Source organism: Sabethes cyaneus, chromosome 2, assembly GCF_943734655.1.
Source record: "Sabethes cyaneus chromosome 2, idSabCyanKW18_F2, whole genome shotgun sequence".
Lineage (NCBI taxonomy): Eukaryota > Metazoa > Arthropoda > Insecta > Diptera > Culicidae > Sabethes > Sabethes cyaneus.
The window spans coordinates 55,131,535-55,148,292 of NC_071354.1; the positions used below are offsets into that span (position 1 = coordinate 55,131,535).

At 40.6% G+C, this 16,758-nt stretch overlaps 1 protein-coding gene across 1 annotated transcript in view; it reads left to right on the forward strand.

The window, feature by feature from the left end:
- LOC128738251 (fat-like cadherin-related tumor suppressor homolog) overlaps positions 1–16,758 on the forward strand; it is a 589,652-nt gene that overhangs the window by 552,978 nt on the left and 19,916 nt on the right. Inside the window, exons 15-16 of the mRNA XM_053833248.1 lie at positions 9,903–10,139; positions 12,111–12,712. Of these exons, the coding sequence (XP_053689223.1) occupies positions 9,903–10,139; positions 12,111–12,712 (839 nt within the window). The remainder of the gene's footprint in view (positions 1–9,902; positions 10,140–12,110; positions 12,713–16,758) is intronic.

Below are 16,758 nucleotides of genomic sequence, written 5' to 3' on the forward strand. Positions count from 1 at the left end.
TATGCAAAGCACTGTGTTGTAAGTCAATCCGGAAAAGGAAACAATGCTCTTACATAGTTGCCCCAAGACACTATGAAACGGTGTAACACTTCCCTGTTTTGAGATGACACGACGATGTCGTATCGATAGCCCTGCAGGCAGTCATCGGTGCCGTTGTCAGCAGCGCGATGCAATTAATTTTAACATGGCTTCAAACTGATGGAGCAATTTCTCGTTGCGCTTTTATGCTTCACTGATCGAATAGTGACGGAACGGAAGAGGTGGGTATGTTCGAAGTCAGCTGGACCATAACAAGCCACCACCTACCGGGAGGCAGAAGAAGATTACATAGCTATGTTGTCAGTACAGTTTTACTGCGCGAAGCTTGACATACCGATAGCTACTCTAACCATCTTTTATAGGGTAATATGCTATTAGGTAAACATTTACATCGACACCTCGCTCTAGAGAGAAGGTGCCTTGTAAGTACTGGCTAAATTGGTATTATCGATTTTGCGTAAAACGTTTTTAAGCTGATAATTTCAGTAATCAGTCAGTGATAGTCGTTAATAGTAAAATAAAATAGAAGTTTAGGGATTAAATTATCCTTCATGACCGTTGGTCAATCAATTCAAATGCTACTTATCCGAGTTCATAATTGCGTTTTGATAAAGAATCACCACAAAATCGTGTCCATTCCGTGCACGGCGTACAAATATTCCCATTTTACTACATACTTCACGCACTCCGTCAAGCAAACCTCTGTCCGAATGTCCGTGCGCACATTAGTTTCAATATTTACATTTTCCCATCGATTACAACCAAGTGCTAACTTGAATTTCCAATCACGAACGCGCAATCAAGTATAGCAGAAAATTATTCTATTTCAATTTCCGGCCAGTTTTACTCAGTGTCCGCCGCCGTCCGGTCGGTCAGCGAAACAGGCGCATTAATCCGCCGGACAATCGGAACTCGGTTCAACTGGCGCTGTTTTGGGATTTTCGGATCGTCATTACCGAATCCACTTCCGAACTTCCGAACTGACGCACACGGTCGCTGGACTGATGTTAAAATTGTACTACAAAGGCTAGGCTTTCCATTCAAAAATTTCGCTAAATTTACCGACTTTACCCGGGTGGCATACTACCTACTACTATTCAATGGCACACTACTCGAACTGAGCGGCAAACCGCTACTGCTGCTGCTGCTGCTGCTGCCGCGCACTATTCCGGCCTGTTGAACATATAATTACGAAACGTGATTTTGGTTTCATTTCGGGTAGCGTGAAAGGAAAATCAGACCGGCACCTAATGGCAGCATGCAACGGCGATGATATTATCTAGCTTTAGTTTGATTTATTCATGAATCGAGCATGAACCAAGCCGCGTCCTGGCGTTCAAAATAGCTCGATACTCTTTATGATACACAACACACGAACAGACAAAACAGAAGGAGCTTTGAATACAATACATTATGCACGAAAATGTGCCTGCCTTGCGTTTGCGTTAAATTTGCTCTCGTTGGTAATTAAAATGGTTTCAATTATTATGAATTGATCATTCTTAAATAAATCAATTGATGCACTTCACAAGCATGCTCCCCCTCTAGCAGCTTAGAGCCGGGTTGGCGGTTCAGAATTACTGGTCGCCAATTTGTTGAGCATCTCGACCCGCATAAATCGGTTTCAAGCCGACTCGAACCATCTAGCACGTTGGTTCTCTTTTTTTTCTGGTACCGTCGGGGTTCTTGAAGAAGACAGATTTTTCAGCACAGCCGTCTGGCATCCTTGCGATGTGGCCGGCCAACCGTAGTCTTCCGACTTTCGCAAGATATCCTATGGGAATCTTCTCGATTCAACTCGCGGTTCATACGCCTCACACATGCATCGTCAGATTTGGGTGGCGACGTATACTGTATGATTGAAGCATTTTACGGAGGAAAACATAAGCCCGACTTCCAGATTGAATGCGTCGTTGAATCTTCTTACTTATATTATTGTCGGTGGTGACCAGAGATGTCAAATATATGCGCTAATCAACCACTTTCAGTTCTGCGCCGTCCAGAGTCACTTTCAGTGGGAAGCGAAAGTTGGTTTCTCTGGCGCCTATTCCTATCATATATTTGATTTTCGTTGCATTGGATTGTAACCAAAGCCTCCTAACCTCCGTCTTTAGTCTAACGTAGATTTCAACAGCCATCCCAAAGTTTCTAGTAGTAATATTAAGGTCGTCTGCGAAGGCTAGGAGCTCGCTGCTTTTACCGAAAAAAGTACTTCCCGTTTCAAAACCCGCTAGCCTAATCGAACCTCCAACAACGATGTTAAATACTATATAGGAAACACCACTTTCTTGCCTTAACCGTTTGTGTGATTGGAAAGGGCTTGAAAGTGCGACCAAATCACGCTCGAAGCATATATCTCGCCCCAGCAGCGTAGCTTTGATCAACCGCATCAGTTTGTCCGGAAAACTATTCTCATGCATTGTTTTCAATAGCCTTGGAATTCACAAAAATATGATGCGTAGGCATGTTTTATTTTCGACATTTCTGAAGGATTTGTCAGAGTGTGAAAACTTGATCCGTAGTAGCACGGAGCCCTATAAAGCCCGTCTGTTAGTGCGCTGTGAAATCCCTCTCTTGCTATTGGGGATTGACGGGACAACAAGTTCTGGGAGAGCTCGTTGTAGGCGGTGTTGATCAGCGTAATGCCGCGGTTATTACAGTAATCGAGTCGATCATGCTTTTTGTAGATGCGACCAACCACACTTTCCATCCATTATCCAGTGAAGTGTCATTACTAGTAGTGGTTTACTATATATGTAGAGTTTTGCCAGCAGTCCGACAACTCTATTAGTTTTCAGTTGACCATTTTCTCGCTAGAACACTTTGAGAGCGGGCGCCACAACAATTTTGCTAAAGAAATGACATTTCTATATCTTTCGAGTGCAGAGCTGTAGAGCATTTTCCTTGGAAATTCTTTAAAAAAAAGTTTTCCATATTTAGCGTATGTTGGCTGCGTTTTACAAGAGTATATGGGTCTAGGCGATTATTAAAAAACTTAAAACACATGTTTTTGTAGAAGATTGCAAATCTCTTGGACGATTCCTCACAAAGTTATCGCTTATCTAAGCTTTATTTTTCCTTAACTTCACGAGCCAAAAGCGATAACTTTGTAAGGAAAGGTCCTAGAGATTTTCAATCTTCTGCAAAAACGTGTATTTTGAGTCCTCCAATAATCGCCTAGAACCATATATTCCTGTAAAATGCAACCAATATAAGCTAAGTATGAAAAACTTATTTTTAAAGAATTTACAAGGAAAATGCTCTATAGCTCTGCACTCGATGATAATAGAAATACCATTTCTTTAGAAAAGTTGTTTACCTATATATTTGCTATAACTTTGCCGAAGAAACTATCTGTCTATCTACTAACACAAAAAAATGGACGTGTATCGAGTTTTTGGCGAACGCGAAACACATAAAACGTATGATAGCCGTACTCTCATTTGGGTGGTTGGGGACAAGCGAAACCTATACAAGTTTATAGTACTCGACTTAAGCTTTAAGATGAAGCACTGATTTCATAAATCCGCTCGCTCCATTTTACCCCATAGACTCGTGAAGCTACGGAAATTTAAAGCTTGAATATATGATAACTTAGAAAGTCCCAGAGATTTGCGGTCTTCTGCAAAAACGTGTTTTTTGAAAGCTTCGATAATTGCCTAGAACATCGTATTCTTGTCAAATGCCACTAACAAAAGCTAAGAATGAAAAACTAATATTTAAAGAAATTTCAAAGAATATGCCCTGTAGTTCAGCACTCGATAAAGATAGAAATTTTATTTCTTTAGCAAAGTTGCTTGTTTTTACAATATTTACAACTTTGCTGAAGAAACAATGTCTATATTTCCTAACACAAAAAAGTTATTATTTTCATTATAGTAAGCAATGACTAACTTTTGACAGTTTTAGATAAAGGGAGATATTCATACGAACAAAAGCGCTGAAGACCATAAATGATAAAATGAAAGCAAAAGACATTAGGAAAAAAGTTCCGCTTTTCGCCCTTTTGGACCACTTTGCGCTGTTTTTGGGCACTCCCAGGTTAACTTCCGTTCCGCCTCCTTTTGCAATGTCGCTACTGAGATGCTCATTGAAGCACTGCTTCCACCTGTCTATCACTTCACGCAACCAGATTTCCGTCCATGTTCCTAAACCTATTAGGCTTCGGGGTGCATTCTTTCCGAGATTGGTTCACCTTCTCATAGAAGTTACATGTGTCTGTCCTTTTAGCGCTTTTTTCTCCTAAGGACCGTGGTCAATTCATTCCGTGGTTGTCGATGCTTGACTAAATTCTTCCTCGTGAAAATGCTTAGATAGTTTTTCCAATCTCTTTTTTCTTCTCCATCGTTTGCTGGCTTTCTACGACAAACCAGTCATTTTCTGCACTCGAGACTTTTTCACCTACCACGCCTGTTGCGAGTTCGTTGACGGCCGAGCGTACCCGCGTAATTCTTAATAGCTTCTGGGCCGATTTAATGCCGAATGAATAACCGAAGAACGGCTTTGTTGCGAGATACCATCGATAGTTAGTTTGCACCTCATAGGCAGCGCATGTTAATGATGATCGAGAAAAACCGAGATTTCTCCACATATTCTTGTCTTTGTGTTGTCTCCTGCAGTACCACGATGCTGAACTTTCTCACTGTTCAACCCTGTCACCAACCACGATCGGTAGTCCCTGGTACTATGCATCCATTCCATGTCCTGTCCATGAGTCGAACTTCCTAGATTGTTTGTAGTAAGGTAGGTTTATGTAGGTTACTTTACTAGGACCACGTTATTGAGTCTCGTGATAGGGCTGCCATATTAGTTTTAGTACCGAGACAACACGTTTCTTATTCAGTTGCCCGCTTTGAATGAGACGCTGTTGTGAGCCGCTCTTAACCTGAAGTGCAGGCGCTTACTAAGAGGAGTAGTGAGCGAACTACTCTTCTGCCGAGTATTTCAGCTGCCGAGTGTTTCGAGGGTGCACCATTTCTGCGCTGCTCGCTCCCGGTTTCTTCTCTTGTCATTTTTGGACTTCTTATGCACCTTTTCTTATTTTGGCATTTCTCATCTGTGCTTCCACTAGCATGACCTGGCTCGAAAAATCGCCTCTTGGTCTTTCCGATTAAGTTTTCAGCCTTTCTGCTTAATTCTGATGTGGACATGTGACTTGTCTTTTATGAACTCATAGTGCTCTTCCTAACATCCATTATAGTTGCTCTCGTGCGTGATTCTGCATATGGGGATGTAAGCCCTACCGATTTTTCAGAAGATAGTGATAGAAGAACTGAATGTTGGTAGCACACTTACGATATTTTTAATTTGTTTTGTCGACTGTAGAATTTAATATTCTCGTTTTAATTGGCTGTCAGTCTATTGATAGTAGAACAGATTTTGTAATCTTTCCAACGTTTCAACTGTATATTTCCCTGAAGAAGACTGAAATACTATCAAAAGACTGACAGCCAATTAAAACGAGGATATTTCTAATTACAGTGACTCAGATTAGTCACTTAACAGTTTGCTCAACTGTATTATAACAAGTGTGTTAGTCGGGTTCCGGAAACTGCTGCCGTCAGCAAGCCACCTACCCAAAAATAATAATATGCTTGCTCAGCAGACCGAGCTTCGTCCGACTGCCACCTATTTGCATTGACGGGACACACACTTGCTGAGCAGTGCTTCTATTTATACCAAAATATGGGAAAATGGCTTGATAAATGATTTACTTCTAAATAGGAACAGTTGCTTTGGCGTGGCATCCAAAGATATGGGAAAAATGCAAAGCTATCAATGGAAAATACTCTAAATTAAATAAAGTTTTTCATTCTAATGCAAAAAACGTGTGTATAAAAAATCCGGTTTTATACTTGTACTCCTGGTAGATGGTATTTACTTCAACTAGAAGTACTTCAATTTTGTGTTTTTAATTATGCTGAACGCAATGCTGCGAATCGAGCGAGAAGCAAACACTTCCTGGTATCAGGCAAGCGAGTATAAGAAGTATAGCACTCAACGCTTACGACACCGACGCAGTCATACGACAAACAACCGCCGTTACTGTGGGCAGATATTCTACTACCTACATACTCGCAAAAGGCACAGCCACGTAGCGTTTTTTTTTTGCGTAACCCACTCTCGAAGCAAGCAACTCGTGAGCAGTCAGCTGCCCGTTACCCCTAGCGAATTTGGCATTATTTTTTCTTTTCTTCTTCATGTTACACCTTCGATTCTATACGCGGGTGGGAGTGCGAGCCCTTCCGAATGATCGGTACAAGCTGCTCGAACTGCAATGACGAGCGAGAGGGATGCCCGTGGCTAAAAACTAAAAGCTAAAAACATCAGAAAAATGGTTGCCAATGGTTGCTCCTTTGGGTTGTTTATAACATTGCAATAAGCACCCATTTAAAAAACGGTAATTTTTATGATTTGCTGTTTTCGAATCAGATACTGAGGAAGGTGTGCAAGTTGGTAGTAAGTTGCATTACTTGTCTGGCAGTAAACAGTAAAATTAAAAGTTACATCCGAAATATCATCTTTGGAAAGAACCATTACATTTACAGACAAAAGAAATTCTATCTTTCGGCATTATGTCAAAATATAGACTTCAATCGGTCATTAAACATTCTTTCAGTTTAAATTTAACAATGGAACACAGTTTCGCCCATCGGTGCCTTTTTCGAGCTACAGTTAACCTTAAAAATTACAGTTTTAAATAATTGGTATTTATGGCAATGTTATAAACAACCCAGAAGAGCAGCCATGGGCAACCCTTGCTTATGTGAGATGGTAAATGGCATTACAAATGAAAAACTCTACTTTAATCAAATTTGCCGTCGATAACTATACATTTTTCTCAGCTCTTTGGCAATTTGTGTATGTCATACCAAAACAACTGTTCCTCTTTAGCAGCAAACCATTTATCAAGTCATTTGTCCACATTTTCATAAGAATTGAAGTATGGTTCAGCAAGTGCGTGTCCCATTAATACATGTAGGTGGTAGTCGAACGGAGCTCAGTCTGGTGAGCCACATGTGAACCATTCCCAACCAAATGATTTAATCGTTTTTTGACCAGTATTGCAGTGTGCGATCGAGCATTATCGTGCAACAAAATCACTTTGTGTTGTCTATTTTGGTATTCGGATCGTTTTTCATGCAAAGCCCGGTCCAAATTGAGATGACTTCTTAACAGCAACACAATTTGGCTACAGCGACTTATTTATAACCAGAATTAGTTGCATAATCAGTTGCCATAACAACTTTTTAATAAATGTGTTAGTAGGATTGAGTCACATTCAATTGATCTGCGAGTCCATACGAGCTTGCAATTGACTGATGTCTTCGTGTTTTTTCGGAGGTTTTCCACGCTCTTCGTCACGCACGCCATGTAAAAATCACCATTTTTAAATTTTTTGAACCACTAAAAGCTCTGTGATTTTCCAACAATATGTTCACCATAAACAGCGACAAACATTTAGTGCGTTTCTGCAGCACTCAACAGAAAATCGACATTGACTGCAAATCGTACTTTCCCTGCACAGAAGTCGCCATGTTCGAAGCTGTGTTGCAGAGTAAAACTTCCTTTTCTTTTAAATTGAAATCTTTTGCTAGATATCGAAACAGGGCAATGCTGCCAATAATACATTGTGTTGAGGATTAGTTTTTTGACACTTAGAGCCATCTATCGGAAAATTCCGGGGTCATAGTTATATAGCTGTATAAAAATATTCGCTTTGAACATCAGTGAAATGGAAAATTTCCATTGTTAGACGTCGTTATGCCTAGTGAAAATAAAACAATAAGTTCATCAACTTCGAACCGCAATTCTCGCCTGATTTTTGAATAGGTCCTAAATGCAAATGAGAAATTATATTTCTGTCTCCTCTCTTACGCTTAATACGGTTGCATAAAAGCATTTTACTGCCATTTTTAATCGCAATTTTTCTTAACGATTAACTATTTAGTTTAATACACCGGCAACTATTTCGTGAGAAAAAATGCAACCAACTGTATTTGCAGCGTCGTGATGACGTAAGAGAGAAGGCACGAAGAGAATCTCTTATTTCCAGTTCAATTCTCTCTTATTTGCAGTTCAATTCAAGCAGACCTACTCAAAAATTAGGCCAGAATTGATCTATTTCTAATAGTTGAGTACCGGTAATGAAATAGCTTGATGCTCAGGCATACCACCCAATGCCAACCGCACAGTAGTCGCGTTCCCTGCTTCTTCCAGAATTGGTCAGTCATGCTTCGCGGTTATAATTTTTTCATCATAGGACTATCATCAAGGGATCCTAAAGCCTTAGACCGTTTAACGATCCGAACAGAAAGCAGTTTGGTCACCTAACTTAGGTGTCAAAACAGATAAATCATCATCATCATCGACAGGAAGGTCGATTATCACAATAGACCAAAATGCTGGTCGCAGTGGTCCTAACAATATTGTTGACTTTCGCCATCGCTTTCTGAAGTATTTCATCGGTTGGTAGTTTGCTAGATTGTAACTTAGCTGAACTTTACTTCACACTACAAATTACTCGTTCCCATGCTCCGCTCATATGGGGTGAAATCGGTGGTATGAAAGTTCATAATTGATTTTATCCTAATTCTCATAAACACATTAGTCTGTTGAATATTTTTAAATTTCACAATCTCACACTCGTGCGTTGCAGCCATCAAGACTCCTTTTTGACGTGCAACATGGAAGCACGGTGCAGAGAAACTGGTCTTTGGGTAATTCCTCGTAAAACGTTAATTGTTTTATGTAGCATATAAAACTCAACGAAGTTTGCATTTTTTCTTATCAGATTTAATTGGTACTGCACTATTTATATAAAATCATAATTATAATCATAATTAAATATAAAAAAAGTCAACAAAACTCGTGTTTTGCGCTTTCGTTGTTTAGATGTTCACTTATAAGTGAAGTGAATAGCATTTTCAAACCATCATTCTTCGTGTGATTGAGTGACTCAGCTGGAAATTATAATTCAAGTTAGTGGAATTGTCATACTATTCCCCATTGTCTTATACACTGACAGCTGTCTCTGAGAATCCCATGCTATCCTGCAAAAAAGGAGAAAATAGTTAGTCAAATTTGTTTCCAAGGCGTGGAAAATGTCTCGCATTTAATCAAAATTGTTGTGATGCTTTAATCCACCAAACACCCGTTCATTTTTTCTGGTTACTAAAAATACTCACTGCACCACGCATGACTAGCACGAATGAGTTCATCACGCGGAAAGTGCTAAATTCGTTCGAATGGGTGTAAAATGTTGCATAATTAGCGTAACTGTAATTGCAGTTCACTCCGGCCGATAACGGACATTTAGGCTCATCGCAATTTACGCTCTAAAAATCCATCATTTCATTTCTGTAGATTGGTTTTAGCGCATCGCAATTTATCTCCCGCTTCAACCGCCATTGCATGCCGCCAGTGGGCGTTACCGTGCGGTTCGAATGGACCGAACCGCCGCGCCGGTGCATTTCTGTGTAACTAATTTGCATGTAACCTTATTGTGATAATCATACAACCATTGCTGCGATACATTGTTAAGCTTTTGTTGACTGCAGTATACAAAGTGAAACATATATAAATTGCGTTCCGTTGCTAACCATTGTTGTTACACCTCCAATAAAATAAAATGCATAAAATCAGCACTAAACAATCAAACGAGTTCCACCTGCCGGAGCTTTAAATTGTTTAAAGCCATCAATTATTAATTCTTACACATTTCCGTTATTTTTCTTTCCCCCTTCCGAACCATTTCCGAACTGCTTACCGGACCGAACACCTGTTACCCTCAACATAAAACATCATTATTATCAACAACGCCCACCGTCGCCGTCATCGCCGTCGTTCACACCCGATCACAGGTGCGATCTATGTGGTGGACGAGCTGGACTACGAGCAGAAGCAAAGTTATGAACTTTTAATTAGAGCTACGGACAGCGTTTCCGGTGTATCGGCCGAGGTGCCGGTTTCGGTGCTGGTGCAAGACGTCAACGATTGCCCGCCGGAGATCGAGCAGGATAGTTACAACATCAGCGTGTCCGAGCGGGCCCAGTTCGGAACGGCCATACTGAAGGTGCAGGCCAAGGATAACGACACCGGTAAGTTTTTGTTTCCTTCAACAAATTTACGACATATTTTGCTCATCCTTGCTGTAGACATAATGAGACAGAGCTTTTAATGTTTGATTCGAATTGACTGTACGTAAAAAATCCGGCGTCTCCATCAAACCGTTTTACGATGGAGACGCACTGTCTTTGGTCATGTTCTGGAAGTTCAACAAAATTGTAATTAAGATAAAGCTACTTATCGGAACTGAGCAAGTTGCTGTCGTTGGTATTAGCTCTATAAAGTCATGCTGAAACAATTGCTGCAACAAAATAATCCGCTTTTGCGAAGCACCGAATGAAATACACTGACTGACCAATCCCATCAACCCCCGCCTGCCCTCATTACAGGACCGGACATCGTAAATTGTGTGTAATTTTTGTACTGCAGCGACAATCGGCGAAAGCAGCACGACACGACGTGATGTTGTGTACAACAGTTCCGCAAAACAACACCATTCAGCAAAAGCAGTAAAAAGTACACGAGTAATCATCCGACAACTTTTGTCAATCACCATTTTTACTGACCGTTGCCAAAATGATAGAAATGGGATGGACGAGCGAATGCTCTTCTATAAAATTTTATTGCATTTTAGTGCGCTTTCAGTTTACTTACGCCCACTAACCGCTAGGAGAAGTCACGGTATAGTTGCCATGCTTGTTGTTCGAAACTATCCAAACAAGACATGAAGCGGCGTCAACTGTGTGACTATGTGACAATAATGCACAAATCGTCGTCGCCTGAAAACTTTTCCTGATCCAGAAAAGCATAGTCCAGCAACCGTCAGAGCGGCGAAATACTCTAACTGTCTATAAAATGCACACACACCCACGTACCCAAGAGAGCCAGATTGCTAAGGTGGAGGTCTATTATCAGCAATTAGTGGCGATTTTAACTTTTCCATTATTTTGTTTTGCTCGTTCCGTGTGCCAGAGGCAGAGATGCTGCACAGCTCGCAGCTCGCAGCTCGTTTCTTCCGGGAAAGTAGTCGAAAGATTACGTTCAGCTGTCAGGATGCGCACCATGTGTTGCTGCAATCCACCTTCGACGATGCATCTTTCCGGTAGACAGATTGGACAGGTATCCGGAAAACGTATTATCCCTATAATCGAACGAAGCGTCTTCGAGCAGTAATTAGTTTCTTTATTGATTGGGGATTGATAATTCTGACAAACTGAGAAATGAGTTCGTAATTGGTTTGTTCAACAGAATATGGATCTTGTACCGACTTTCTTAAGAAGCTGATAGATTTACATTAGCAAAGAGTTTCTTAAAAAAATAATGTTTAAAGTTTTTTGAGCACAGAAAAACATTATTCTTTGAATAAACACAACTTTTGTGAAACTTAGAGAAAAATAAAGTACGTGCTTGCTTCCTCGAGCTTATTCAAAAACTGGCTTCCGAAAAAGTCGCTACTTCGTGGACTATACAATGAATGTGTTTCTGAAGCCGTTATCGCAGTAACAAAACTCGGAAGCAACCATAAACAACTAATCTCTGCATCGCACGAAAATACTCTAACCCCCCACGTGACCCATTTCAGCTAGCACAAAACATTGTAGGAGGAGCATAATAGAGTGGTTATCTGTGCGATTCAGCCCTTCAGCTCGTTTTGTCAAGCACAAATAAATCAAAACATTTCAATTGAAACTTGTTTACCGAAAACGGCGGAAAAGGAGAAAAGCACAAACACTCGGATGCTTGCTTTTCACTGCTCCGCTCCGCATAACTGCAGTGGAAGTTGTTTGCGGACTGATTGCAGCAGCATCAACTGCTTGTTTTGGAAGCTCGTGTTAAGCTGATAAATTAGTTTCTTTCCCATTTTTGTCTACACAGTCTGTCATGTTGAATGAAATTCAAGTTAGGACCAAATTATTTTCAATCGAAAACTTAGCGAAATCTCTGTTTCTTACAAATCCTTATTTGACAGGATCTTAATCAACATTTTATACCCTTTCTTGTAGGAATCAATCAGGTGATAACGTACGCCTTGCAAACTGACTCGAAAAATACCTCGGAATACTTCCACATGGATCCCACGGACGGTGTGATTTACTTGAAGAAATCTCTGGACCACGAAACGCTTAGCCATCATCATTTCACGGTAATCGCCAGCGACAAAGGCGTTCCAAGTCTTAGCTCAACGGCTCACGTGTGGGTTTCCGTGATGGATATGAACGATAATCCTCCGAAGTTTGAGCAACCATCGTACACCTGTGTCCTGTCGGAGCATGCCACACGCGGTCAGTTCGTGACCGTGGTTTCCGCATCCGATCCGGACTACATCGATCACGATCGCCTCACGTACACCATTGCGCAAGGTAATGAACTGCAGACCTACGACATCAACCCGGTGAGCGGAATAATCACTCTGGTCAATATGCAAAATTTTGCCGAAAAGCATACCACCATCCTGAACGTTTCGGTCACCGATGGTGTGTACACCAGCTTCACGCGGGTCAAAATATCAATCCTTCCGGCTAATCTACACAATCCCACCTTCGAGCATCTTTTCTACGACGTGAAGGTAAACGAGAATCAACTGGCAGGACGATTGGTGACCACGGTAAGTGCAGAGCCTACATTTTCTTCCCACGTCAATAGAGCAGCAAAACATTGATACTAATATTTAATTCATGCATGCTCAACAAAACCAGAACTGTTGATTTTGCTGACACCTATCACAACAAGGCACTTCAGCGGAGCAAAGACTTACCTCCTGAGGCCAACATAAATTCAAATAGCGTAGAATCAGTCTAATTGAAATTTCCACCTTTTTTGTCCTTGTCGGAGTCAGGCCGCGGCTTACACTGATATAGCATTGCTAGGTTTAGGTTTCGTAAACGCCGTAGCCGCCGCCGGGAGGAGAGAACATTATTTTTTTACACACTCTCAAACACGCCATTTGCACCCGTCATTGCTATGCGAACTAACCAGGAAATTACCCTCGGAATCGGAAACCGAACAGCGCCGGTAGCACCTGCAACGTTCCGCCCCGATCCTGGTGCTGCAGCAGGTATCTTTCTGCTCTGTAGGCGAACACTTCCGTGTGCATTGAGGTTAAGCGTATGCAAAACCCATTTCATCTGCTCCGGTCCCCCGCGCGGTACGAAACGGCGCAGGCAGTCTTTTGTACGCTCCGGAATAATAGAGCAGTTCCTCCCGCCGCGGCTCGCTGCCTTGCAATCGGCGTCCTTGCTGGTGGCGCCAATCAACGCACCCGCATGCTTATAATTAAATTTTATAGCGGGAAATAAATTAGTCCTGACAGCGCGATTTCCCATACCCATGCCCAAGCAAGCGGCGTGCCACGGCCGTTTAGCCGACACTTGAATGGCGTTGAAATAAAAATCTTAATTGTAAAAACCAGATACAATCGTTAAGTGCCTACCTCCCCGTGTGTATTCTCAATTGATTCTGTGAGCATCTCAGAATCTCGGTTATTCAGCGTGTATGAATAATTTAATTGAAAATTTTGATTGAAATTTAACTGCACTGTTTTATAGCGCGAATTGATTTCTGTGCAAAATAAGATTATGTACAGTTATCTACTGGACGCCCCCCGGCTTGGTTTCTTTTGTGTAACAATTCAATTTTATGATTATTTTCGATATTTATCGGAGGAAAAAAATGTGAGAAGGCAGTACAATTAATAATAATAATTCAATAGTTGTTCACAATTACCAACGGCCAGCAGTTTGATAGCGCGAAATTATTATATTGTTGTTGTTGATAGTGGAGAATGATCACTATTTGTTAGCACTTTTACCTAGTATGCTCAAAGTCGTTAAAGTTTGAGTGTTTCGAAAACGAACCAAAAGATGGTGGGAGGGGTCATTTGGAAGTTCGAATGTCACTTTTTTTTTTCATTCATACTAATGGCACCCTACTATATATCATGTTTTCAGTCCAGTTCCGGAAAGTTATCTGGAGTCTAACAACGACTACCTCCTCCTAACAAAACCCTTCAACTGTAGTCAGTCTTCAAATTCTATGCCCACAGATTATATGTGAAATAAAGGGTGTCCACGATAAAATTGCAGCACAAAAAATTAATTCGCAAAATTCGAGTTTTTATCCAATTGCTATCAAACTTTCAGGGCATTATATGAAACAATTAAACTTATTTTTAACGTCTTTATTTTATTAAATTTCGCCTCTATACCCGAAGGCTCGTACTTTGACCAAAACCCCACCCATGAGATTTTGCGCAACCTCAAAATCGACATATTTTGCATATTTACCAATACTTTCTTCATTTCATCAACTGTTTTGACTACTTTAGGATGTTTCTGAAGATTCTGCTTCATAATAACCCAGTATTTCTCGATTGGCCGCAGCACCTATGTATAATCTTTCGGCACGAAATCAACATTATGTGCCTTATACCACTCTAGGACGTCCTTTGCGTAATAGCATAAAGCCAAATCCTACCAGAAGATAGGTAGGACAGTAGTGAGACTTCAAAAGAAGCAGAAGTCACTTTTGGAGACACTCTTTCAAATACACCGGTTAATTCATGGTATCTTTGTTCACGAAATGCGTACTCCGCTGTCCGCATGAACAAATTGCTTGCCAAATCAAGAATTTCTTTCCAAACTTCGACATCTTCTGTTTTCGGAGGTTCTCTGGAACATCAAACTTATCATTGGCAGTGAAATACTGGTTCTCCAGAATCTGGTTGTAGTCCGCTTTCACGTTGGTCTCGTCGTCCATAACCCATTTTCGATGTACTCGCACAGAGTTTTTACGCGAACGAGCTGTTCTTTCCACGCCATTTTTCAGATCCTTGCACACCTGATGAAAAGACTCACACAGTGTAAACCATGCACTTTGAACTTTCTCCATGCAAAATTTCAGTTAATTCTGTCCAACGGTACAAAATTATAGCAATTTGAGAGTTTTGCAATTTTAACGTGGACACCATTTATGCTCTGTTCTACTTGAAAACACCTCTGAGCAGCAACTTCCGCGCTACGAACGATCGTGAGCAGTACCTTCCGCTCGAGTACTGCAAGATACCGAATTAATCCGCCTAGCGGTGTGACTTAGTCTTTCTACCGCAGCAATAATCCTCCGTGAGCAGCTTCCCCCTCAAGGCCAATGATAAATTGCATGAGAGTACTCACTGCGTCTTGAATCGGCCCAAGAGTGCCCAAGATATGCACACAAAATTCCTCACTCGATCCAAGTTGCATTGTTTGCATTGGTTGTATTGTATCTGCCATAGCTGGTCTCCGTCGACTGTATCTTATGCTGCTTTGAAATCAATGAAGATGTTGTATTTGTACAACGGTTTATTTCCAACTTCTGGCAAAATGTGCCGGTTGGTAGAAATTTTGTTGGTCGTAGCGCTAGTTCTCATAGAGTCCGCTTAGAAATTACCTTCGAATCTTTGGGTTGTCGGTGACAACCTGTAGTAGCAAGTTCCGTAATCTATTATCTCTATTTATTGATTTTTTGTCTGGCTAGTGCCTGAATTTGGGGGAAAAGTTATTAAGCCGTAAAAATACTTTCTTTTTGGACAGAAATAATATTGAAAACTAACAGCTAACAGTCGAATTAATTTAAAACAGTAAAATTGAAATGGTCAGGACTTTTTTTATTAAGCGCCTTTCAAACAGGTCAGGATAATTATTCTAAATATATGCGATGAACACTAAATTAAAAACAAAAATTGTTAAATACTCAGCACATAGCAAGAAACGGAGATAGCATAGCATAAACAGCTACACAAATTCGTAGTTGGTGCCAGCTACAATGCTTTGCTCAAAAGAACGAGTATCTTGTGTTTGTTACCAGCAACGCGAAACTTGGGATTCTATTTCATGCTTTTGCAGCTCTGTCCTTGTAGCTGTTGGGGTTGAGAAAGGAATATTAGTCCAACTCAACGGTACTCAAGAGAACCGCGGAACACTGATCGCATGACCTCATAAATGTTATGGAAGTTAGGATATGCTAATATATAAGGGAAATGCATTTGAAAATGGGTTGAAAATAATTTTTATTAATTTGTTTATCCTTTTTTTAAGCACTGATACATAGTATGAAGATTTCACAGATAAATTGTTCGATGGTTTTTGAATTAATATTTGATTTCATGTAGCGTTTTGATATTACTGTCGATCATTTTATGCTATAATGCGTTGATAATTCAATGTCTCAAAGCTTAGAGCACAGACTAACAGACGTAACACTGAAGCCTCATTCCATCGCCAATAAAAACGATTATTTCAAATGTTCGCTTAAGCCAAGACTCAGACAACAGTCGATGCGCGAGAATGCCACTCACTTGCGCTGGCGCTGTTGTCAGATAATAAACAAGTAAATTTATAGCATAGCTAAATTTATAGCAAGCTGTTTTGCGTATCGCGAAGACTGCACCAGGTGATGCTAGTATTTTTTTCATGTTTTAGGAGTGTCATTGAAACGATGTTTTGTTAGAAGAATTTGTTCGAAGTGTTATGTCTGTTAGTCTGTGCTTAGAGTATTGTTTCTTAAGAATTACAAGCAATTAAACAAGCTAGACAAATTATGATTTAGTTGATTTTAGTGGCAAATGAAATCGACGTTATGCCACGATAGTTGCAGCAGTCAATCCGATCATCTCTT